At 46.0% G+C, this 25,353-nt stretch overlaps 1 protein-coding gene across 1 annotated transcript; it reads right to left on the bottom strand.

Annotated features, from left to right (window-relative positions):
- Positions 1 to 767: 767 nt before the first annotated feature.
- On the bottom strand, positions 768 to 24,963 carry LOC148045399 (maestro heat-like repeat family member 5). The gene is made up of 21 exons (XM_087715106.1): positions 24,910 to 24,963; positions 22,761 to 22,868; positions 20,674 to 20,790; positions 20,052 to 20,174; positions 19,348 to 19,497; positions 18,430 to 18,549; positions 16,592 to 16,671; positions 14,972 to 15,107; positions 13,532 to 13,627; positions 13,276 to 13,380; positions 12,634 to 12,769; positions 11,679 to 11,785; positions 11,198 to 11,353; positions 10,513 to 10,667; positions 8,389 to 8,536; positions 7,854 to 8,035; positions 7,481 to 7,618; positions 6,693 to 6,807; positions 3,085 to 3,228; positions 2,335 to 2,511; positions 768 to 994 (listed from the first exon to the last, which is right to left on the bottom strand). The coding sequence occupies exons 1-21, from the start codon at positions 24,961 to 24,963 to the stop codon at positions 839 to 841; spliced, it is 2,703 nt and encodes a 900-aa protein (XP_087571232.1). The 3' UTR covers positions 768 to 838.
- Positions 24,964 to 25,353: the final 390 nt, after the last annotated feature.

Below are 25,353 nucleotides of genomic sequence, written 5' to 3'. Positions count from 1 at the left end.
CTCAGGGCAGCCCACCTCCCAGGGTTGTTGGGAAGGAAATTAGAGGATGGGGAGGGGGAGGAGAAGCATTAGGGACGTCCACCATCTTGAATGATTTATCTAAAGAAGAAAGGCAGGAGAAAAAGAAAATATATTATATAATCCGGAAGAAAAGGAACCAGCTAGGCTCCTACTTACCACCTCCGAGCAGATGCTGGAATACATGCTCTGGAGACTGGTGTAAATCTCGTAGTCAAACAAAGTCTCTGGAACCTCCTCCCACTTCATAAAGGAGATGCAGGAGATCAGGGTGTTCCTGGAGATCTGGGCCAAGGGAGGAAAGGAGGCATCAGAGGAGCCGGTTCTGAGGTTGTCCATCTTCTGCAGAGAAAGCCCAGCCTCCTCCTTGCTCAGGGGTGGGAAAGGGGATGAGCCACCCCAGGAGGAAGCTATGGCAGGGCAAGGGGGCCCCCGAAGACCAGAGTTCCCCACAATTCAACCCTGATCATATTATATTGGTACCAGGGAAACCATCAAGAAGAAAACAACCCCCTAATCCAAGAATGACCCAACAGAAAACCTACACCCACATCAAAATGATCCAGCATTAAGCAGAGATCAAACCCTCCCCTCCAACCTACTGATGCTGTCACCTAGTTGGGTCCGGAAGGGCCTGCTAGAAAACAACCAGGTTCAGAGAGCACCAAGGACCTCACAACTTCAGGTTTGCAGAATTTCTTTGCCTTTTCCAGAGGGTCCACATGATGCAACCACATTGCTCTGAGTGAAGATGGGGGTACAGCGTGGTCTCATGGAGAAGGGAGCATGAAGAGAGCAGGAACTTAGTTGACCCCGCCCTTCAACTCACCTCTCGGGTCCAACTATTAGCCAACTGGATTATGAGAGGAATCAGGTTGTGCAGGATGGATTTGGTCAGATTCCCCTCTGCCCTCTTGACCCCTTTTAAGACCAGGCCAAAAAGGGTGATGGAGGTGTTGCGCAACTCGGTGTCCTCCTACAAGGAAGAGAAATGTGTCAGTCCCTCCAATAGCATTTAGGAAGTGGGAGGTGTTGTGAGAACCTAGAAGAACACACTGCAACACACACTTGAGAGACCGCCTCCTGCCAATTACCTCCTCGAGACCTATTAGATCTCATAGATTAGGCCTCCTCCGAGTGCCATCTGCCAGCCAGTGCCGGCTGGCCACTACGCGGAGGAGAGCCTTTTCTGTAGCAGCTCCGACCCTTTGGAATGATCTCCCCGTGGAGATTCGTACCCTCACCACCCTTCAGACCTTCCGCGCAGTCCTCAAGAGCTGGCTATCCCGTCAGGCCTGGGGGTAAAGATTATAATTCGCCCCCACCCGAATGCTGAATGAATGTTGTTTATTCTTTTAATTATGTGTTATGTTATATGTTATTGTATGTATCCCTCCCATATAAGTTGTTAGCCGCCCTGAGTCCCCTCAGGGAAAAGGGCGGCCTATAAATAAACTTATTCTAATTCTAATTCTAACAGTCAGCTGAGCAAAATCTGAGAACAGAAATTTCAGGCGAGAAAACGTCTCACATTTGATTCTCCTTTGTTTCCTTAAAGAGAAAGGCAGGGAGGGATCCACTAAACCTACAATAAAAGCCTTCGTAACTCCCATCCTCTTCATCTGATCTGCCTCAGTTTCCCACTCACGAGACAAAGCAAGGGGAGTCTGGCAACTGTTTCTCTAGACAAGGCCATGCCAATGGTTGGCCATGGGTGTAAAAGGCTTGCAGACCAACCTCTATGATGTGATCGAGGGGTTGTTTTCCCATCTTTGCAGCTTTCAGATGTGAGGACTCCAACTCCAGTATGCTGGCTGGAGAATTCTGGGAGTTGAAGTCCTCACCTCTCCAAGTTGCCAAGAGGGAGAAATACTGATGGAGACCAGAGTTTCCCAATCTGAGCAGCTTTCAGATGTGGGGACTTCAACCTTCTCAGGCCAGCAGAGTTGAAATCCACACACCTTAAAGTGTCTGAGATCAAGCAACACCAATCGGGATTTTTAATAAATATGGAGGGTGATTGATGGTGGTTTGGTGAAGCTGAAGAGAGTGGCAACCTTCATTCTCTTCCACCTCATCTGGCACTTCTCCAGCTCTCTGGAAGGGCTCAATGATCATCTGCAAGCTCACACACTCTTTTAGATGAGAACAACACAGTTGTTGCTGAACTATTTCTAAGACTTTTTGATAAAATTAGAATTCTTCAGATGGTACCCAGGCGATCTTTGTGGGAGAAAAAGAGAGAAGGGAGGGAGGGTGGGAGAGGAAGAGAGAGAGGGGGTGGTAGATTAGTTTGTTGTGATTTGGTTGACGTACATCAGCAAAATAATTCCCCAGGACCGGAATAAGGTTGACAGCTTTCCATCCATAGGTTTGAGCATTCAGATGCCGGAAAAGGAACTGAAGCGTCCGGAGTGATTCTTTTGCTACAGACTTGTCTGGGTGACAAGCACAGTTGACCACAGGGACTAGCACCGGCTCTAACATCGTATTCTGCAGGAAGGAGGGAAAAGAGGGAACGATTAAACATGGTCACTGGAGTTCTCTGAGTCTAGGAATGACAAACACAGAGAAGCCCACAGAACATAGAATAACAGGGTTGAAAAGGAACTTGGAGGTCATCTAGTCCAACCCCCTGCTCAAGCAGGAGACCCTACACTATTCTGGACAAATGGTTGTCCAGTCTCTTCTTGAAAGCCTCCAGTATTGGAGCACCCACAACTTCTGGAGGCAAGTCGTTCCACTGGTTAATTGTCCTTATTGTCAGGAAATTTCTCCTTAGTTCTAGGTTGCTTCTCTCCTTCATTGGTTTCCATCCATTGCTTCTTGTTCTGCTTTGGATGTCCTCCAAGAGGATCTGTCTCCAAATTGATCCTTCAGATCTTCCAGGGATGCCTCCATCTTTGTAGAAGAGAGGCCACTGTAGCTGAGGGCATCCACTTTCTGGTGGTTGTCTTCTTCTCCTCCTTCTACCCTTCCTAACCTTGTAGAATTCCTAGAGAGTGAGGTCACACCTGCTGCTCCCTTGAAAGTCCCTCCCTTCCTACCCCCCCCCCCATCTCTTACCTCAAAGGGGTGCTGGAGAAGATACCCCAGACCACGAACAGCAAATATTTGGATGAGGGGATATGGCTCAGCCATCCATTTTTGGAGGACCCTGAGGATGTCCTTCATGATGAACAAGTGTCCAAGCTCCGGGTGAGAGAGAAGCTGGGGAAGAAGAGTGGAGTGATGGATTATTAACCAAGCAAAGGAAGAGAACTTTCCTCAGAGCCTCTATGAAGAGATGCCACATTCAGCCATTATGGGGAGAGGAAAAGAAAAGACAGTCCTCATATAGTGATGGTGGAAAGTCACCATGGCACTGATAAAAGGGACAACTCCATTTTTCAGACTCATGACCATTGATCACAGTCACCTGATCAAAAATTGGGTACTTGACGGTCCGTATTTATGATGGTCACAGTGTTTCTTTTTTTTCTTTTTTTCTTTTTTTTAATTTTTAAACAAACAAAATAAACATATCACATAAAACCCACCCTCCAGTTACATACAGTATGTCAATTGGTCACAAAACTCCTGTGCCTCCTCACCATAGTCTTCACTTACAATTTATATAGAATCTCATATTATCAATCTAATATATATGTATACAATTATTATAATTATTTAACATTTATTTGACTATAGTTATTATTACTTCTTTATGTGAGATATTCTAAATTTAGAATAGATTTATATTATGACATTTCATTACATCATCCTAAAACCATCCAGTAATATTACATCTTTACATTGTATTCTATATAAAATTATTGATCTGTGGTTACAAAACTTTCATGCATCCTCTCCATAGTCCTCACTTACAATTTATATAGAATTTCATTATTAATCATTTATTTGACTATAACTATTATTCATTTTATGCGTAATATTCTAACTAAATTAGTTTTTATTATAGCACTTCATTACATCATCCTGTATCCTTCCAATAGTTGTGAAATCTTATATCTCTTGCCATTTGTAGTATTTGTGTTCTAATTGCTTTCTTGGTAGATCTTATATGGACTTCTCTTGGCAACTTGTTTTTCATTGCATATCTTGTAAAGACTTGAAACCCCTCGTCTGTTCCTTGCATCAACTTCACTTTGGTTATTACCGATGCTTCTGCCAAAATTTCTAACATTAGAGCTGCCCAATTTTTTCCCTTTTTTTTCTTCTATATTTTGGAAATCTGATCTATCAATCTCCCATAACAATATTCCACTCTTGTCTTTTCCAACCTCAATCTCCTGTCAATATCACCAATTTTCTTATCTCTTTGTTCATCTTTTTCTTCAATTCTTCTGTTCTTTGTTCAATATTCTGCATTCTCTTTCTTTTCTTTTTCGTGTTGCAACATTCCTCCAGATAGTATACACTGCCACTATACAGAATCCAAGGCTTTTTGATTAAGTTCCAAACAAGTTCACTGCAATTCTTCTCTCTTTCAAGGCTTTCTTTTTACTGATAGTACCCCGGAGGAGCACCTGTATAAACAATCCATGCTCATCTGCAGTGACGTGCGGTGAAGGATACCGTTGGTGAGGCAAGAGCGGTGAGTCCCTCCCCAGCCAGCCAGCACTCACCCCCACCCGACCTGCTTCCTGCTTGGCCGGCCGGCTGGCCGGCACAAAGACAAACCGCTCTTCTCATCCCAGCCAGCCAGCCACCCGACCTGCTCCCAAGAATGTCAGCGGGGATGGAGGAGGTGAGAGGCGAGGTGGCAGAGCGCGGCAGCGGCGAGAAGCAAAAATATTTAAAACTCTTTCCTTTCTCTCAGGCTCTGCCTCCCTTGCCTCTAGTGACTGCACGTCCCTGCTCATCTGTCTATCATTTTCAATAAACAAGCTCAGAGACCTTGAAATGTAAATCAAATGTGCAAAGAAAAAAAAAAGAAAAACAATGTTTCCAAGCCTCCAAGCCTCTAAGTGGCAGTGTAACTTCTTTTCTTCTACTTTTACTCCCCTCTTTATATTCCAAACTTCAGGAGAAAAAGAAAAGTTTTTAAAAAGAATATGCACTAGAGAATTGAAAAAAGAAAAAGAAAGAAAGTAGAAGAAGAAGAAAAAATCCAGTCCAGTTTAAAAAGTAAGAAGCGTTTGAAAAAAATTCCATCAATAAAAAGATTAAAGAACAGAGGGTGTGGGGCTAGCTGCCAGGACGAATGGCTGCTTGAATGGAGAGCTCCATGAAGAGCAGCTGGATCTGGCATCCGGAGGGGTTTCTGGAAAGACTTTTGTAAACCGAAGATTTCCTGTAGGGAGGACTGAAGAGAAGGTTGGTTTGGCACGACCATAGCAGTGGTGGGTTTCAAAAATTGTTCGAACCTACTCTGTGGGTGTGGCCTCCTTTGTGGGAGTGGCTTGCCGCCCATGTGACCAGATGGGAGTGGCTTGCTGCCCATGCGACCGGATATGAAGATGCCGACGACACTTGTCAGAACCACCTTAAATTACCTCACACACAGAACTGGCATGCATAAGAATGTGATGTAAACCTGTTTTTTAAAAGGCATCTTTGGTTTGGGTTAAAAGAACTTCAACACATGCAATAAGCGAGAAGCTGCAGGAGTCGCGAGTGGCTTAACAGATTCCTGATCTTGGAGGAAGGTATTTTTATTCCAAAACAGCTCAAGAGATTAAGATTAAGGAGTAGGGTGGTTGTTTTTTAATCCCCCCCCCCTTTATTGTTTTCTTATAATATATGAATCTGTTGATATATAGACTATATCACCCCTTAATACTCCTTAAAATTGATTATTGAGTAGAGGAAGAGGGAAAAGGAGAGGGAAAGTGAGGAGAGGGAGAGGAAGGAAGGAAGGAAGGAAGGAGGGAAGGAAGGAAGGAAGGAAGAAGGGAAGGAAGGAAGGAAGGAAGGAAGGAAGGACTGGAGGAAGTTATGAGGGAGAGAAGAAATCGTATCTTTGTGATGTCAGCTTCACATGCTAACGGTCGCAGTGTTTTGAGGTTACGTGATCCGTTTTGTGACCGCCTGATAAGCCAAGTCAATGAGGAAACCAGATTCACTTAACCGTGTGACTAACTTAACAACAGCAGCAATTCACTTAACAACTGTGGCAAAGGAAGTGGTAAAATGGGACAAAACCTGCTTAGGGCCTGAGCAACAGAAATTTGTGGCTCAGTTGTGGTCATAAGTCGCTCAGTTGTGGCTCAGTTGTGGTCATAAGTCAAGGACAACCTGTAGAAGAAAATCACTGAAATATCTGGTTTATCCTAAGTTTATGACCACGGCATTGGCTTGAGGGTTTCTGCGATCACTTAGTGACCAGTGGAGGTTCTATGACGGTCTTATGTCGAAGACTACAGAATGGCAATACAAAACTGCAATATAATGCAAAGAGAAAACGGAATTTGGGGTCATTGAATCTTCCTTCCTCCCTCCCTCCCTCCAATTCCATCGATTAACAGAGTAAGAGGAGACCTTGGAGGTCTTCTAGTCCAACCCCTTGACCAAGCAGGAGACCATCTACTATGTCAGACAAACAGCTGTCCAGTCTCTTCTTCAAAGCCTCCAGTGATGGAGCCCCCACAACTTCAACTTCCTAATCATAAAGTCCCCCTGAATCCTGCACAACTTTCCTGGAGTTCCACAATGTTGTGGTGCATCCTCACCTCCGAGAAGAACACCATGCCAATTGTCTTCTCCCTTAAGTCGGGATGGTGCAGGTAGGTGTTGGCATGTCTGAACATCATCTTCATCTCCACTTTATTGTATGCAAAGAGTTTCCTAAAGATCAAATAGGGAGAAATCAGATAAGATCTGCTGGTGAGTGAGGAGAAAATCACCAAGCTAGAGAAATGATTATCTGAATTATGGCTAAATGAATTACTCAATGAATTAGTCCATTTACAGAATTTCTCACCCTCCCTCTCTTTTTCTGTCTTTCTCTCCCTCCTCCTCCCTCTCCTTCCGTCCCTCCCTCTACATCTCATTCTCTCTCTCCTTTTGTCTCCCTCTGACACTCCCTCTCTTTCTCTGTCTTTTTCTTCTTCCCTCCTCTTCCTCTCTCCCTCTCCTTTCTTTGTCTCCCTCTCTCTCCCCCTCCGCCTCCCTCTCTTTCGCTCTCTCCCTTCCCTTCCTCTCCTCTATCTCCCCTTCCCTCTCTCTATATTTCCTCCCACTCAACCACCCTTTCTTTCTCTTTCTCTCTGTGCCTCTTCTTTGTCCTCTCCTTCTGACCACCCTTCCTCTCTCTTTCACTCTCTTTCTCCCTTCCTCTCTCCTTCTATCTAACCCTCCCTCTTCCTCTCTTTCTCTCTCCCTCCCCCTTCCCTCCCTCTTCCCCCTCTCCCTCACTTTCTCTCTCTCTGCCTCTTCTTCCTCTTCTCCCTCAGCCCTCCCCTCCCTCTCTCACCCACTGCCACTCAAGGCCAAGTTCTTTGGACTCTGAAGTTCTTACCGGACCAGGTGGAAAATGGCCTCAAACAGACTATCTGGGCTCAAGAGCATCTTCCAGCATCCCAGCGTCGTCAAATCTTCATATTCCTCATTGTATCCGGCAGACAGGATGAGGTTTTTGATCGCCTCCACTGCCGTGCTAAATCAAAGGAAGGGAGAAGAGTCGGTGCCAATGCTTCAGCTGATGCCCCCTGCAAAAGCCATGCTTCCCCTGACCCCAACCGGCCTCCCGCTGCCCTTCAGGAGAGCTCCAGCTTTCACTTGGCGGCTTGTGCAACAACCACAAAACACAATAGCAAATCAGCCTCCCTTTATTTCTTCCCCTTTCAGTTATATCCAGTTGGATCCAGATTGGTCCCAGGAGATTTCCTTACTTCAAGAGGTTGATCTTTTCTGAACGGTCCATGACTCTGCTGGACCTCCCGGATCCACTCTTGCTGGTTCCCAGGAGGAAGTACAGCTGCGTGACCAGGGCGAGGAGCAGGTTGGAGAATTTGTTGGGGAGGAGCTCAGCAGCGTTCGGGAGGGACAGGAGGAAAGAGAGGGCATTGGTGGCCTAGAAATGGAATGAAGGGAGAGTCACCTTGGGCTCCCCAGTTTACTTAGATTCATCACCTTCTTCCTCTTCCCCAGAATCCCTTGCAGGGTGGACTCTGGCCAACTGAACGGAGCTGAGGGTTTACTGGCCAGATGCCCTTTCTGTTGCCAATGAGTTTTGTTCGACAGATACATTCTCATTGAGCCCAGGAAGAGAAACATCTGCCTCCACCTAAAAAGGAGGAGGGGCTTATGCCAAATGACGCTCCAATTTTAGCCCCAGCAGTTTTCCCACTGCCTCCCTCTCCCCTTCCCTTAGGTGTTCCCCACCTCTAGATCCAAGGGAAAGAGAGCCACCAGTGGAGGGCTTACAGCAATGGGCATGAAGGACTTGCTATTCCTCCTTGAGAGGGCATCGGTGCTGGGGTCTTGGTCTTCCAGCCTTTTCATGAGGGGCTTCATGATCTTCAGATTGGCATAAGGGTCTTCAGCCAGCGCCTCCCAAATCTCCCTGGCATTTCTGCGGAGGGGGAGAAACCGATTGGGAGGGAATCAGATCCTTTCCCCATTTCGGAAGAGACGGCCAGCCAGAGAGATGACCCCCCACCCCCAAACAGAAGGAAGGATTGGAAAACCGAAGTCCAAATGAATGGCTCTCATGCCAGAAAAATATATATACACAGGTAGTTCTCGACTTACAACCATTTCTCCAGGAGCCATTCAAAGAAACAATGTCATTGAAAAAAGTGACTTATTCCCAGTTTTCACACTTTCCAGCATCCTTAGGATCATCTGACCAAAATTCAGACTCCTGGACAACTGGTTCAAATTTATGACCATCCCAAAGTCAAGTGATCACATTTTGTGACCTTCTAATAAGCACATTGAATAGTCAGATTCACTTAACGACCATGTTTCCCTCTTGACAACTGCAGTGATTCATTTAACGAATGTGACAAGAAAAGTCATAAAATATCTTTCAAAGTTCATTCCCATCTCGACCCTCATCTGATGTGACCTCCCACAAGAAGACTTCATCTGTGACACACCCATGGCCCATCAAAACATCCATCAAGACCCTTACCTGACACGACCTTTACTGACCTCCCCATCACAAGACCATTACAAGATCCCCACCTGACACGACCCTCAATCTGAGGTGACCTCCCCATCACAAGACCCTCACTTGATATGATCCACACCTGACATGACCTCTCCATCACAAGACCTTCCCTTGATATGACCCTCACCTGGTCCATCAGAAGACCCATCAGAAGATCCTCACCTGACATGACCCTCAATCTGAGGTGATCTCCCCATCACAAGGCCCTCACTTGATATGACTCTCACCTGACATGACTTCCACATCACAAGACCCATCACAAGATCCCCACCTGACATAACCCTCAATCTCCACATCACAAGACCCTCACTTGATATGACTCTCACCTGGTCCATCAGAAGACCCATCACAAGATCCTCACTTGATATGGTCCACACCTGACATGACCTCCACATCACAAGACCCATCACAAGATCCCCACCTGCATAACCCTCAATTTGTGGTGACCTCCCCATCACAAGACCCTCACTTGATATGACTCTCGCCTGGTCCATCAGAAGACCCATTACAAGTTCCTCACCTGACATAACCCTCAATATGAGGTGATCTCCCCATCACAAGACCCTCACTTGATATGACTTTCACCTGGTCCATCAGAAGAACCATCACAAGACCCTCACTTGATATGACCCTCACCTGAGACAACCCACACCTGATGTGACCTTTCCATCACAAGACCTACTGACCACACCAAGCCCTTACAGGCAGAAGATCATCAGCACTAGCGTTCCTTAAACTCCATTGAAGATGTTACCTTGCCTGGTAACAAAACATTTGGAAACCAACGCAGAAGCTTAGAGAACCAACTTCCACCCTCTTCCGCCACCTGAGCTCATTTCATTTCATTTCATTTATTAAATTTCTATGCCGCCCAATCCCAAAGGACTCCGGGCGGCTTACAGAAATGAAAAAAATTAAAAAGAATTATTAAAAACAATTGGGCACAACAAGGTTAAAAAGGGAAACTCAACAAACACCCAATCAGGAGGGGGCTGGACCTCAATCATGGGGTCAACAGCCCCAAGCCTGCCGGAAAAGCCAGGTTTTAATGGCTTTGCGAAAGGCCATGAGAGTGGGCAGGGCCCAGATCTCAGGGAGCAGCTCATGCCATAGGGCCGGAGCGGCAACAGAAAAGGCCCTACTCCTAGGCGCCACCAGCTGGCATTGTCCCGCTGACGGCACCCGGAGAAGGTCCACTTGTGCGATCTTATTGGTCTGAGGGAGGTATGTGGCAGAAGACAGTCTCGCAGATACCCAGGTCGTAGGACATATAGGGCTTCAAAGGCAACAGGGATTCACCCCATTGTAAAGGATTGAGAGACTCTGAGGAATCCAAGACAACAGGATGCCCATCTCCTTGAAGTTCTTCTTACCCATCACAGCCAACGGAGGATTCCAGCAATATGTCCACAACTTGGTTGACCCTCTTGGAGGCCAAGTGACATACGGCCTTGAGGGCGAGGGCTTTGGTTGCTGGGTGGGTAATATTCGGGAGACGCTGGTAGATCTCCTTCAAGATCATGGGTAGCTATGGCAAAAGAGAGATTGGAGGATGAGATTCAGTGTTGGTCTACATTGGAGATGCAGTAGGGATGATAACTTCCACTCATTGGGGAAAATAAATTGGCCCCCACAATGTCAAAGTTTGCCCTACGTTTTTTTTTTTTTAAAAACTCCTGATTTGTCCAGCTGCCTGTGATATTTTATTTATTGGTATATTTTAGGAGATTTATATTGCCGCCTATTCGCACATGACGACTCAAGGCGGCTGACAAAGCCATAAAAACATCTGGAGCCTTCACTACTGCCACACTGGCTCACCAAATGTTATTTTTCATGAAAAAAGGGCTCCTTTGTTTTGCCCTTACCTTCTTCTGGGAGGTTTGGACAACTTTCTCAACAGCCCTAGGATCGCTCAGTGGCCTCCTATCCAGCCTTAGCCTTCTTAAAACCAGAAGAAGTGTCATCACTGAGCCAAAAAGGTCTGAGCCATTCTCATCTTTGTTTTCTACAAAATCTCCTACATCCCTTTTGCTCCAAACCCTGCAATGTCCTTACTTCCTTCGTTTCCTCCTCATCTCCAAACTCCAATAGGATGGCGTTGAGGAGCAGCCCCGCAGAGTGTGAGATGTTAGTGTCCACGTGGTTCAAAGCCCCCAGGGTTTCCAAGAGCAGCTGCGTTAGCTGCAATGGGCTGAGATGCTTCGCAAAAGCCTATCGGAGAGAAGGAAAGGAGACCATGCAGAGATGCCTTAGAGCTTTGACGCCCTTCTCTTGAGACTTTGACCCAGATTGGGGGACAGCACATCGTGTAGAGATGCAGCCTTATTCCATGTCCTCCATCAGGTGGGATTCGGATGGAGTCAAAGAAGCCAACATGGCAGCTACCCTTTCTTCCTCCTAGGCATTGGGGGGAGGGGTACCCAAAGCCCAATCTTGGGAGAATGCCATCCCCACTGTGAGATTGACTCCTTTGAGGCTCTCCGGGTCAGGAGGAGGAGGAAAAGGAAGCCAGGCCAAAGGCTGATCCAAAACATACCTTCGCCATTTTGGAGATGTTGTTGTGGAAGATCCCAGAGCCCGAAACAAAGAATTCCTCCCTCTGCAAATGTACAATGTTCTTCTGTTTCTTGTCCATTTCTTTTGCTTGGGAGGGAGGGGAAGAAATCACAAGGTCAGATTTTGGCCTTCAGAACCTGGGAATTTCCTTCGTCTGATGGCCAGTTTAATCATAGCAAGAGAAGAGAAGATCTGGAGCTCAGGGTCGACCTGAGGGGTCCCTGGTGCTCTCTGACCTGGGGGGTTTCCTTGCAGGTGTTTCATTGCCCAACTAGGGAACGTCATCAGGGGGGATGACCATCAATACTTATGGAAGCACAGAGAAAAGATCCCTCCCTTCAAGTACTGATGACGTTACCTAGTTGGGTCATGAAATGTCAAGAAGAAAACCACCAAGCTCAGAGAGCACCAAGGACCCCGCTGTCCTTCTCCTCCTCTTCCTCCTCCTCTAACTCTTTTCCCTCTCTCTTCGCTACTTTCTCATTACCTCCTCTTCCCTTCCCTCTTGATTTCCTCCCCCACTCCCTCCTCCTCCTCCCCTTCCTCATCTTCCTCTCCCTCTCTTCCTCTCTCTTCCCTCCCTTCTCATCTCCTCCTCCACTTGCTGCTCCTCTTCCTCCTCCTTCTCCTCCCTGTCTTCCTTTCTCCCTCTCCTCCCCCTCCTTGCTCCCTGCCCCTCTCTTCATCGTTCCTTCTCTCTCCCCCCTCCTCTTCCTCCTCCCTAGCTGACTCACAACGTGAGAATCACCTTCTTAAAAGGACCCCTGGCCCTGAAAAATGCCAATATCAACTGCCAATTCCAGGCATCTCTGCCAAGCCCAATGACCCAACGTTTCTTGGCTAAGCCACAGACTGTGCCACCCAATGCTCTCCTGGGCAGGGAGCATCCCTGGTCTTCTTGCAGCAAGTCAACCCTTGGAGTCCAAAGTTCTCACCCATTTTGCTCATGAGGAGGTGGTGCAGGTGGTAGGCAACCTCTGCGGATATCTGGCCAATTTCTGGTCTGCTGTCGCCAATGTGCAGGGCCAGCAAAGCCACCAGCTGTCCCAGCAAAGAAAAGTCACCTGTGGTCTAAAGAAAGGAAGGGGAAAGGAGGGGAAAGAGGAGAGAGAAGGGGAGGGGGCTCATGAAGCTTTCAGCCGGCTGAAATCAGGGAATAAGAACCACAGAACCACAGAATCTTAGATACACAGAATGATAGAATCATAGAATTATCAAATATTTGAATATTAGAATCTTTGAATCACAGAACCTGAGAATTACAGAATCTCAGAATCTTTGAATCACAGAACCTGAGAATTTTAGAATCTCAGAATCTTTGAATCACAGAACCTGAGAATTTCAGAATTTCAGAATCTTTGAATCACAGAACCTGAGAATTACAGAATCTCAGTATCACAGCATGACAGAACCGCAGTGGCTGGAAGGAACCGTGGAGGTCTTCTCCTCCAATCCTCTGCTCAAGCAGGACTCCTTGTCACATCCCAAAGGTGCTTTTCCCAAAAGGCAGCTGGACTTTCTTGGGGGGTTTCCTTTCTTTGAAAACATTTTGCTTCTCATCCCAAAGGGAGACTTACATCGAAATTGACATTTTCTAAAACGAACTTGAAGAGGTGCTTGATGGTCTTGAGGGCCCTCCATCTCTCGTGGCTCTTGGGAGAATCGATCCAGGGATTTGTGTGCTGCCAGGGGAAACGAAGGAGAGAGAGGAAAGGAGGAATGGGTCATTCCCAGTTGGAAGAGCCACAGACTCCACAGGGGGACAGAAGGGCCAAATCCAGCCTGAACATCTGGATGACCGGGCGACCCACCCCAAGAAAGATCTCTCTTTACCATCAGGATCTCCTGCAGGGCATCCAAATTGGGAGCTTCAGACAGCAATCCGGTCAGCATGTTGTTGCAGGCAGTGGCTATTTGATGATAGAAATCCTAAAAAAAAGGAGAAAATGTCAGAAGGAAGGAGGGGCGTTAAGGAAGGAACGGCTCCTGAAAGAGGCAGAAATCCAGAGGTGATGTCCCCTTTATGACTGGGGCACTGCAGCTCCCAACCTTCCTGAGCCACCCATGGAATTCTGGGAGTTGAAGTCCAGAGGTCTGCAGTAAATGGAGTGGCTGACCTCGCAGGGCCGTTTTTTCTTCCTTAACAGTTCTGGGAGATTCAAATACAAGCAGTCCTCATCTTACGACCACAATTGAGACCAAAATTTCCATTGCTAAGTGAGACATTAGTGAATTTTGCCCCCATTTTATGAACTTTCTTGCCACAGGGGTTAAATGTATCACTTTGGTTGTTAAGTTGGTCACACAGTTGTTAAGTGAATCCAACTTCCCTATTTACTAGTCAGAAGGTCACAGTAGGGGTGTCATGTGACCCTATAATACTCCGACTATCATAAATCTGATTTGGTTGCTAAGCATGTGAATTCTGAGGGTTATCTGATACTACCTAGGAATCAGTGGTGGGTTTCAAAAAAAATTCGAACCTACTCTGTGGGTGTGGCCTCCTTTGTGGGAGTGGCTTGCCGGTCATGTGACCTGGTGGAAGTAGCTTGCTGACCAGGTGTTTTCTCTCTCTCTCTCTCTTTCTCTCTCTCCTTCCTTTTGTCTCTCTGTCCCCTTTTCCTTTTTTCTTTCATCTCTCTCACTTTTTCTTTCTTTTTTTCTTTATTTATTTCTTACTTTCTTTCTCTTTGTGTGTGTGTGTGTGTGTGTGTGTGTGTGTGTGTGTGTGTGTGTGTCAGTGTTGGGTTTCAAAAATTTTTGGAACCTCTTCTGTAGGTGTGGCCTGCTTTCTGGGTCCACTGGTGGAACCTCTTCTAAACGTTTCAGTGGATTTGACGAACCAGTTCTACCAAACTGGTGCAAACTGGTAGGAACCCACCTCTGCTAGGAATCATAGCTAGTGCCTGCAGACCATGGTTGCTCTGCCCCACCATGGCCCTTCTTTTGTTGGGGGGCAAAGGGAGGAGATGGGAATTGGTCTTGAGAAGATCCTTCAACCAGAAGATAAAAGAGAAGTGGAGGAAGAGAGAAATGATGGGGAGGAAAAACCCCTGGAAATGTTTAGGGCTTCAAAATAGGGACTCCTGGGATCCAGAAACGTAGAACGAGAAGGGGAAGCAGACTTTCAAGACCAAAGAGGAAGGGACAAGCCAAGGGGACCTTTGGCTCGAGGGATGGATCCAGGGCGGTTGAGGAGATCAGGAATCCTGTTCACTGCATCCTTGTTTCCAGGTGGATCCCCTATTGCTTTGCTCCATCTGGACTGCTCACCTGAGAGTGAGATGATGGGGGTTGGCTATCAGTCTTCATTGTGGGCACTTTGAGAGCTGGCAATGAAAACACCTTCCGGATGCTTTGGTTGACCACTTCAGACCTCACCTCAGAGTTCAAGGAGGGCTTCATACGGCTGATTAAAGACAAGAAAAGAGGGGGGAGGTGTGAGGAGATCCTAGACTCAGGGGGCTAAAAGGGACCTTGGATGTCTTCTACTCCAACTCTTGCTTAATAGCAATAGCAATAGCAGTAGACTTATATACCGCTTCATAGGCCTTTCAGGCCTCTCTAAGCGGTTTACAGAGAGTCAGCATATTGCCCCCAACAATCTGGGTCCTCATTTTACCCACCTCGGAAGGATGGAAGGCTGAGTCAACCCTGAGCCGGTGAGATTTAAACCGCTGACCTGCTGATCTAGCAGTAGCCTGCAGTGCTGCATTTAACCACTGCGCCACCTTGGCTCATGGTCCTTAAACCATCCCAGTCAGATGCTTGTCCTTTCTTTTTCCGAAAACCTCGAGTGATGGAGAGCACACAACATCTGGAGGCAAACCCTTCCACTGATTGATTGTTCTCAGTGTAAAGAATCTTCTATCTATCTATCTATCTATCTATCTATCTATCTATCCATCCATCCATCCATCCATCCATCCATCCATCCATCCATCCCTCTCCATCCATCCATCCATCCATACATACATACATACATCCATCCTTCCACCCACCCACCCACCCACCACAGCCCTGATGTGTCCTCCTATGGAAAGTTATCACCCCGCCCTCTCCCAGAAAAATGAAATATCCTAGGAAATATTGAAAAGTCAGAATATTTCCCTGGATGTGAAAAGGAAGAGAGAATAGCTCCCTGCAGCTTCCTGCCCCCACCCCCTTTATCAATGGGCCATTAAGATGACCAAGCTACTCCCTTTACATAATAAAGAATCCTCCCCTTCAGCTCCAGGTGATGGGATTAAGGCATGATGATACTGGCCCTTTACCCAATTCACCCAATGGAATCTGAGAACTCAACCAAATCTGGATTCAAAATGCAGCCTAGAGAGGTGCCCCTGCATGGCCCCATGGGAGTCTGACAACCAATCAGAATACATTTGTTACACAGGAACAGGAAACAGAGGTGGGACTGAACAGGTTATAAAAAGCCTAGCAAGCCCCTCCCTCAGCCCTTCTCTTCTTCTCCACCAACATTGAAGAATGTGATCACCTTTTCTGTTCAGGACTCAAGCCATGTGCTCCTGTCCATCATTAAAACCATCTTTCCAAGCAGCCTCCATGTCTCCAATGTCTTATTCCTCACTTGGAGCCGAAACCAGAAGGACATTTCTTCCAGCAAATCAATGAAATGGAGTTTGAACTCCTGTTCTCCTGGATCTATCTATCTATCTATCCTTCCCTCCCCCTCCCTCCCTCTCTCTCTCCATCCATCGTACCATCAATCCACCCACCCACCAGAACCCTGATGTGTTCCTCAATGAAATGGAGTTTGACCCACCCCCCATGCTCTAGAGCACGGGGACTTTCCACGGAAATCCCATCACTTGGTGCAACTCCAAGTTCCTCCTCAGCTGGGGGAAAGATGAGGGTGGTACAGGTACGTACCTCATGCAGGTGATGGTGACGATGGCTTGATGGAGAATTGTGACAGACAAGGGTATCAGGGGCTCATCTTCAATGACTTCCTGAAAGGAGAAGGAAAGACGTGTAAGAAAGCTCCTGAGATGTAGCCACCATCCAGCTGGCACTATTCCCATCTCTACGCCTTTTCTGGTTGACAGGGGAAGTCCTCAACTTACAACTGGTCACTTAGCCACCATTTAAAATTATGACGGATCTCTCCAGGATCCCTCTTAGAACTAAGGGGAAATTTCCATTTCCAAATAGCCATTTGTCTGAAGTGGTATAGGGTTTCCTGGCTGGACTAGAGGACCTCCAAGGTCTCTTCCAACTTTGTTCTTCTAATTCTAACACCCAAGGACTATTTATGACCCAGATTTGAAGTTCTGAGAGACTCTTCTTCCTCAGGGATCATAGGATCATATTTTGGTCGCTTGGGAACCAGCCTGCATTGATGGCAGTTTGCAGTGTCTCCTGACCATGGTTTAAGTCAGGGATGTGTACCTAGGGCTTCACTACGACCTGTGAACTTCAACTCTCAGAACCCCTAAAGGCCAGAGAATTCTGGGAATTAAATCCACCGCTCTTAATGTTATACACTTCCACCCTCTGCCATTCTGGACATTGGCTGTGTAGTTTCTTCTAGAAAGTTTCAATGCATTTTTTTTCTTCTCCTAATTTCCCATTTCTATTTTTCATTCTACTTTATATATTAAATATTTGTCTATCTGTCTGTCTCTCTCTCTTTCTCTCTCGCTCACCATCCATATCTATCTATCTATCTATCTATCTATCTATCTATCTATCTATCTATCTATCTATCTATCTATCTATCTATCTGTTGTGACCCAGCAGGAGCCGTTGGAGCTGCCACCAGACTCTGACAGCGAGGGGCTCGATGAGTCGGCTCTGGAGGATGTAGAGGACCCTGGACAGGGTTCCAACTCCAAGCAGGGCATAGAGAAGCTGATTGGCCACCAGGCGCCTGAGCCTTGGACCAGTGGGGAGGAAACAAGGGAGAGTGAGCCTGAGGTCAGCAGTGAGTTGTTCCTGGATGCTTGGCACTGAAGAGCTACTAGGCGCCAGGAACAGTTGCGCAGTTACAGGAGGTAATTGCACTCCTCTCCAGACTATAGGCTCCTCTCCAGACTATAAAAAGGACTGCTTGTACACACAACCCTCTTGCAGAAGTTAACGCATTGATTAAAAGTTGGAGAACTTTTGTAACTAGATTGGCAGGCTGGATTGCTGCCGAGGCTTGTCTGAGTTGCTGCCAAGGTCCTTATCTGTTGTTATGCTTGGCTTTCAGCCACCGAGGTTTTGGTGTCTTGCTAATAAAGTACATTCCATTTAAATTTGTCTTGGCATTCGTTACTGGATGGAGGAGGGGGTCAGAACTCTATCTATCTATCTATCTATCTATCTATCTATCTATCTATCTATCTATCTATCATCATCATCATCATCATCATCATCATCATCATCATCATCTATTTTTCTGTCAGTCTGTCTGTCTGTCTGTCTGTCTGTCTGTCTGTCTGTCTGTCTGTCTGTCTGTCTGTCTATGGATATAAAAATAAATACTAATAATAAAAACAAAGGAGTTGCCAAATTCACTTAACAACCGTGTGACTAATTTAACGGCAGTGATTCAGCTAACAACGGTGGAAAGAGAAGTCATACAATGGGGCAGAATTCACTTAACAGCTGTCCCGCTTAGCAACAGAATCGTTTGGGGCCCAATTGATTAGAACTAAATTCAGTTCAAATTCTCTTTCAAACTTAAATGTGCCCAGGAGCACCTGCCCCCCGTCCCCACTTACGATGATCTTGGTGACCAATTCCTGTTTCTGGGGCAGATGGAGGTCTTGCCTCCTGCTGAGGGCAGCCGCTTTGGTGACCATGATGATGGACCTCATGAAGGCTTTCTTCAGGCCTTCGTCCTGGGAAACCCAAATGGGAAGAGGGTGAGGTGAGAAGACACCAGAGGGAAGAGGGTGCATCTATTTATTTCAACCTTTACATAGCTGACAGTCTTTTCTTGAACTCCGGGGGGCTCCCAATCAAAATACCCCCTGGACATTTTTGGATTCTAGTCCCACCTTAGGCCTGAGAGGCAGCTGAAAGACTTAGGGCCAATCACCAAGAGATGGAGAGTTCTAGTCCCGCCTTAGGCATGAGAGGCAGCTGAAAGACTTTGGGCCAATCACCAAGAGATGGAGAGTTCTAGTCCCACTATAGCCATGAAAGTCAACTGTCTGAGCCAATCACCAGGAGACTGTGAGTTCTAGTCCCACCTTCAGCATGAGAGCCAGCTGGGTGAGTCCACATCTGGCCCAGTTCTTCTCTTTCAATCCAACACACATCACAGGGTTGTTGTGGTTGTGTGAAAAGGAAGAAAGAGGATAATGCGCTGCCTTGAGTGTAATGAATGTGATATGACCATAGATAAAGAAACCCCTAGCATTTCATCATCTCCAGGGCAATTGGAACAGGAAGCAGATCTGAATGGGAGGCATAACTGGGAGCTGGAGGTCACTTGTTTTAAACTAGATTCTCCCCAGCAACCTCTAAGAACTGCAGTCAGGTTGTCCTTGTTCACCAAAAGGGGATATTTGTAGCTCAGGGTTGAACTGTGGAGCCCTTGGTGCTCCCTGAGCTTGGTTGGTTTTTACAGACGTTTCTTATATTTTTTCACCATCAACTGAAATCCAGAGAAATTCCAGTGGAAACCAGCCTACCTTGTTCATAGTGGAGTACTGGACAAGCATTTCGGACACGATGGGTTGGATGAAATCACCCAGGTCTTCAGGGGAGGCTCCCTGGGCTGCTTGTCCATAGCAGAGGATTAATGTTGTCCTAATCCTTCTGTCAGACACATATTGTGGGTCCTGCCAGGACAAAAACGAGGGGGTCAAACTCTCTTCCAAAGCACCAGAAGACAAGACAAGAAGCCATGGATGGAAACAGATGGAGATTCTTAGTCATCCAGGTCATGGTTGTCCCAAAGGGGCTTTTTCCAAAGGCAATTGGACTTCTTTTTTTCCTTGAAGAGGTTTCGCTTCTCATCCAAGAGGCTTCTTCAGTTCTGACTTTGGTCAAAACAGAAGAAGCTTCCTGCATGAGAAGCGAAATGTCTTCAAGGACAAACAAAGTCCAAGCCCTTTGAAAAAGCACCTTTGAGTCTACTTGAGACGTTTGTTGGACAATTCATGATCTTCTCTAGACTTATAAAATGGTCCTCCAGGAGATGGAGGTGGAGAATTTCCAGCCCCACCTACAATCTCAGTGCTGGTCTCAGGTCTTTGAGATCTATGACTAGCCTGAAGAGACCAGATCGCCTGGAGCATCCATCCTTCTAAACATCTAGGACTTTCCTTCCCAGAATCCCCCAGCCTTCTTCTCTACTGAGTTTTGGACCTTGGAACCCCATCCCTTGTCTTACCTCATGGGAGTCTTCCAAGAGAGATGGTCTCTTGGGCTGTGCGATGTTACCGACCTCCCTGAGAACCAAGAGAATTTCGGGAAGATGATGGTGTGCAGCTAGGTGGATGCTCTCCGAGATTCCCTAGGCAAAGCAATGCTTGTGAATTAGGATATTTGCATTTTCTTTTTTTAATCATCCTCTTCCTCCCCCTCCTCCTCCTCCTCCTCCTCCTCCTCCTCCTCCTCCTCCTCCTCCTCTTTGCAAGCCCCAGGCCCTTCTACCACTGATGAAATTACCTAACTGGGTAATAAAATGTCTGCAAGAAAGCAATCAAGCACACAGAGCACCAAGGACCCCACAGACTTCTTCCTCCTACTCCAAAAACCCCACAGTTCTCCTCCTCCTCCCCTCCTTCCTTTTCTTCCTCTCCTCCCCTCCTCCTTCCTCCGCCCACTCCTTCTCCTCTCCTATTCTCTTCTCCTCCCTTCACCTCCCCTCTTCAAATCCTGTTCCCTTCTAGAACTGATGAAATGAGTTGGGTCGCAAAAGGTTTACATTTCTTGTAACCAAGCTCAGAGAGCACTAAGGACCCCACAAAGTTGCAGGTCTCAGCCCCCACAGGAAGCCCACTCCCACTCACCTCTCTGTCTGTCTCATCTTCAAGTGAGATTGCCAGAAGCTTCTTGAGGTGATCTTTTACAAGGTCCTTCTGCTTGGTATTCCTCAATTTGAAGCCATAATATTTGTACAGGTTTATCTGAAGGTTGGAAAAAGAGTTTGTGAGTCTGAGGGAGCTCCACCCATCATCCAGGAAAAGGAAGAACAGGACAAAGGATGATCAGAAAAGGAGCAAGTGTGGTCAAGCACAGGGCCATTTCCAACTAAGCATGGCTTACCCGCCATGGCCCACTCAGTAGGGAACAAGAGTTGCACTAATAGCAGTGTTCCAATATCTCAGGGTGGCCGCAAAGAAGTGGGAGTCAACCTATTCTCCAAGGGACCAGAAGTCAGGACGAGAAGCAACGGATGGAAACTTATCAAGGAGAGAACCAACCTAGAACTAAGTAGAAACTTCTTAGTGGAAGATCTTAGTAGAAGATCTCCGAGGTCCCTTCCAACTCCCTTATTATGTAATTCTGTGACTAATCAAGGAGAACTAAGGAGGAACTTCCTAACAATGAAGACAATTAATGACTGGAACAGTTTGCCTCCAGAAGTTGTGGGTGCTTCTTCACTAGAGATTTTTAAGAAGAGATTGGACAACATTTGCCTTAAAGGGTATAGGGTTTCCTCCTTGAGCAGAAAGTTGGACTAGAAGACCTCCGAGGTCCCTTCCAACTCTCTTATTATGTTAGTCTGTGACTAATCAAGGAGAGAACCAACCTAGAACTAAGGAGGAACTTTCTAACAGTGAGAACAATTAACCAGTAGAACAGTTTGCCTCCAGAGGTTGTAGGTGCTGCATCACTTGAGGCTTTTAAGTTGAGATTGGACAACCATTTGCCTGAAATGGTAAAGGGTTTTCTGCTTGAGCAAGGGGTTGGATTAGAAGATCTCCAAGGCCCCCTTCCAAGTCTGTAATTCTAATATTCATTTGTCTCTCTAATATCGAAGCATCAAAGAAAGGATGCATAAGCATCAAAGAAAGGATGCCAAAGGAGAGACAAAATGAAACGACAAACGTTAAAATGACTTTTAACATTATTGGAAAACATTTGAATTGTTGAATTAACCCACAGCCAGTTGGCCGTGACTAGTGGGCAGTGTAGAGTTGGCTACAGGAATTTGTCCTCTTTTTTTAAACAATTTTTATTTGTTTCTGAACAAGGACAAACAAACACAAAAATAAAAATAAAAAAGCCATCTTCCATTACAAATTGTAGAAAGTGTGTCAGTTGGTTACGGTACTTCCATGCATCTCTTCCATAGTCATCACCTGCTTTTCATATCAAATCACATATTTTAAATTCACCTATATTCATGTATATTGCAATTATTATATCTCAACATTAATTTGACTATAATTGTTTTTACGTCCTTTTATATATAATATTCAAAATCTAGAATAGGATTATATGATAATATTCCATTAAATCATCCTAAAATCATCCAATCGCAATACATCTTTATAACATATTCTAGATAAAGCTTTTAAACCTCCTCTCATAATCTCCATATATTGTTTATATAAAATATCATATTATCAAACTAATATATCTATAAAGATAATAAATGAACCTGTTTGAAGTTTATTAAAATAGCCTTGAACCCTACAGTGGCAGTATCTGAAAAATTGAAAGAATGGCCCAGCAGAAAAAAAGAAACTGTAATATTGCAAATGATTATGTTTGAAATTCAAAATCTATTAGTTGTGACAGAGAGAATTGAAGAGATTGGAGAATATGGAATACAAAACAGAAAAATCTGATGGAGAAACTGAGGATGTTTAGCAAATGAAGAAAGTGAAGGACAGAATTTGAAAGATGGAAGGAAAAAATGAGCAAAGAGATAAGAAAACTGTGGATACTGACAACAAAGTGAGCGGGGTTGGCAATGGCAAGAGCGGAATATGGAAAGGGGAGATGGATGGATTGGAACTCTACCCTAGATTTCAAAGCACAGAAGAGGAAAAGAGATAAAAATTGATGGAGATAAGCAAGTTGTCCTCTTCTGACCTTTGTCTAAGACAACTGGCGCCCTAAAAGGGGAAAAGCTCAGCATATTTACCTTCTCTTTAGACAAGAAGTAGGAAGTGCTTTGTTGCCTTGAAAGCTTCTGGCTGATGGGCTGCCATCCACTCATTTTCCCCCTGGTGACTTTGTGGTCTGCAGGAATCTGCTTTGACAACAACGACAACAAGGACAACAAAAAAGAAGTTGTGAGGAAGTGAAGGAGCAGAGGAAGGAAGAGGTTTTTCTGTGTTTCCAAGGGGAGGGTTGGTCTCCCTTCTGCCTCAGGGTGCATCGGATCATTGATTCGACTTTTCTAGCTGGGACAGACACGAAGCCCCTAAGAAGGACCATCCGGATTGCATCAGCTGGAGCCAAGAGAGCTTTTGAGAGGAACAGAAGGAAAAGCTCTGCCACAAATGGTGAGATGAAGTGTCTGGATTTTTTTCCTCCGATTGGAATGGCCAGGAAGCAACCAGTCTCCAGAGGTTGGTAGTCCTTGATTTATCAACATCTACAACCTGTGAAATTGCTTCGTCGACTGATGACCCACCTTGGGGGAGGGGGAAACAGGGTCAGAGCTAGCACACAAAAAAGTGAGGTCAGAGTTGGCTCCATTTGGATGGGATGGATATGAAGCTCCTAATAAATAACTGGATTTCTTTTGAAGGTTGGGTTGAGGCTCATGATTAATTCGGGCATCCCTCACATAGGGAACATTGTCAGTAGTACAAGGGAGTACAAGGTTTTCAGAGTGGAGGAGAAGAAGGGTTTTCTTGCAGATATTTCATGGCCCAACTAGAAAACATAATCAGAACTAGAGGGGAGTGAAGTTTGCTCTCTGTTTATACACAGTAGCTTGCCCCAAATAAGCAGGGAGCAAACATCACACTCACCAGCACTGATGATGTAGTTGCGTCATGAAATCTGTGTAACTAAAGAACCAAGTCCAGGGAGCACCAAGGGCCCCATCTTCTTCTTCCTAGCGTATTCCCACAGGTGCAGGGTCCAGTTTTGGATCATTGAGGGCCACTTAGCTCCGTCACCTGCATCACCTGGGAGAAGGCCTGCAGCTTCCGTATTTTTGTTGATGGCCTCTTGCCATCCTTATTTTGGATGCCCACAAGGTCACCAGTCACTGACTTCTAGTTGGTTGGCAGCCTTGGCCACAGTGGAAGGTGCTGCTCTCGGGACGTGTCCTTATCAGCAGAGTCAGACTTCTCTCATCTTCTCTGTAATTGGTGCCACACCAAAATGTGGTCAAATGGTGTCATGTGTGATGTGGTCAGAAAGGGAGGTGCCCGATATCCAAGGGATCATTTGCATTTCCATGGCATGGAGAGAGACTTTGCTCCCTCCTGTTGCTGCCCAGCATTCAGGGCCATACAGTGCAACAGGAGGATGGTTCTCTTGTAGATCTTAGATTCAAGACGGGTTGGCATCTGTGTGTCCAGTAACACATCAGTGAGTTCTTGCCAATGCATCCAGACTGCACTCATCCTTGCTTGCACCTTGCCATTAATGTTCCCTTTTGTTGTGGCCCTCCAGTGGAGCTGGCAATAGGGTGGGACAATGAGAAGGTTGGAGAAGAATATGGGTCAGTCCTGGGGACTGAGGGAAGCTCAGACGAGGGCTTAGGCATTCAGTTGGTTGGCTGTTTCAAGAGTGGGAAGTTCTGTTTGTGACTATAAGAGACTCCGTGCCAAGTGTTGCCTTGCCCTGTGTTTGGAAACTGATTATCTGGCAGCTCTCCAAGCGAGATAAGGTTCGTGTAGATAAATATTCCTCTGAAAGACTGTTTGCCAAGCCTGGCTGACTCTCAATGAAAGGAATTCACAGTTGTGACCAAGACTCTACTTCTTGCTTTTTAAGGAAGCCTGGGTCAGAAGACCTTTGCCTTGGAGGTGGGATCCCAGATATGCAAAAATCTCCACCTTCTTTGGGTTTTCTCCATGGATTGGGAGCGTTCCAGGGCTGGTGACAGACTCTAAGGATCGCATTGTCCTGATGTTCAGGAGAAGTCTGAAATGGTTGAGGCGATCATTCCATGGTCCTTCCATGCTCCTCCCACCAAGGGCCCCATCGTACAGCCACTTCTCCAGAACCACCTTTGTCTACTTTGGGGGTCAATTATCTCCATCGTGGCAGCAATGGCTTCCGTAATGTCTCCACAAAGGACTTCCGGGACCCCAGTGACCCCTGCTTACCTGGAGAGGATGAAGATGTTCCAAGATGGTATCCAAAATTTCTCCCTCCTCCATCGAGTCCAATATTTCTTTCTTCTGTCTGCATTTGAACCACCGCTTTCTTGCCCATAAATATTGGAAATGTTCATCCGAGAGTTCTGGGAAGGAGACACAGGATGAGATCGAGGGGCAATTGGGCAGGAGGAGCCTTCTTGAAGGGAAGAGGTTCAGGTTTAGGTTTAGGTTTATTAGATTTATATGCCGCCCTTCTCCCAAGGACTCAGGGCGGCGTACAACATTAAAAGAAACACATAATACCAAAGTTAAAACAATTTTAAATAGAATATCCCAAACCCAATTAAAATTGACAATGACATTTTTTTAAAAAAAAATCGAATTAAAATTAACAGTGATCAATAATTTATCTTGTTTTGTTCAGGAGAGGTTGGCTTGCTGGAAAAGCCA

This window comes from Thamnophis sirtalis, unplaced genomic scaffold (assembly GCF_051295495.1).
Source record: "Thamnophis sirtalis isolate CommonGarterSnake01/CBP01778 unplaced genomic scaffold, rThaSir2_p1.2 scaffold_5, whole genome shotgun sequence".
NCBI lineage: Eukaryota > Metazoa > Chordata > Lepidosauria > Squamata > Natricidae > Thamnophis > Thamnophis sirtalis.
Note: the sequence above shows the minus strand (reverse complement) of the source record. Positions and strands in the feature narration are given on the sequence as shown.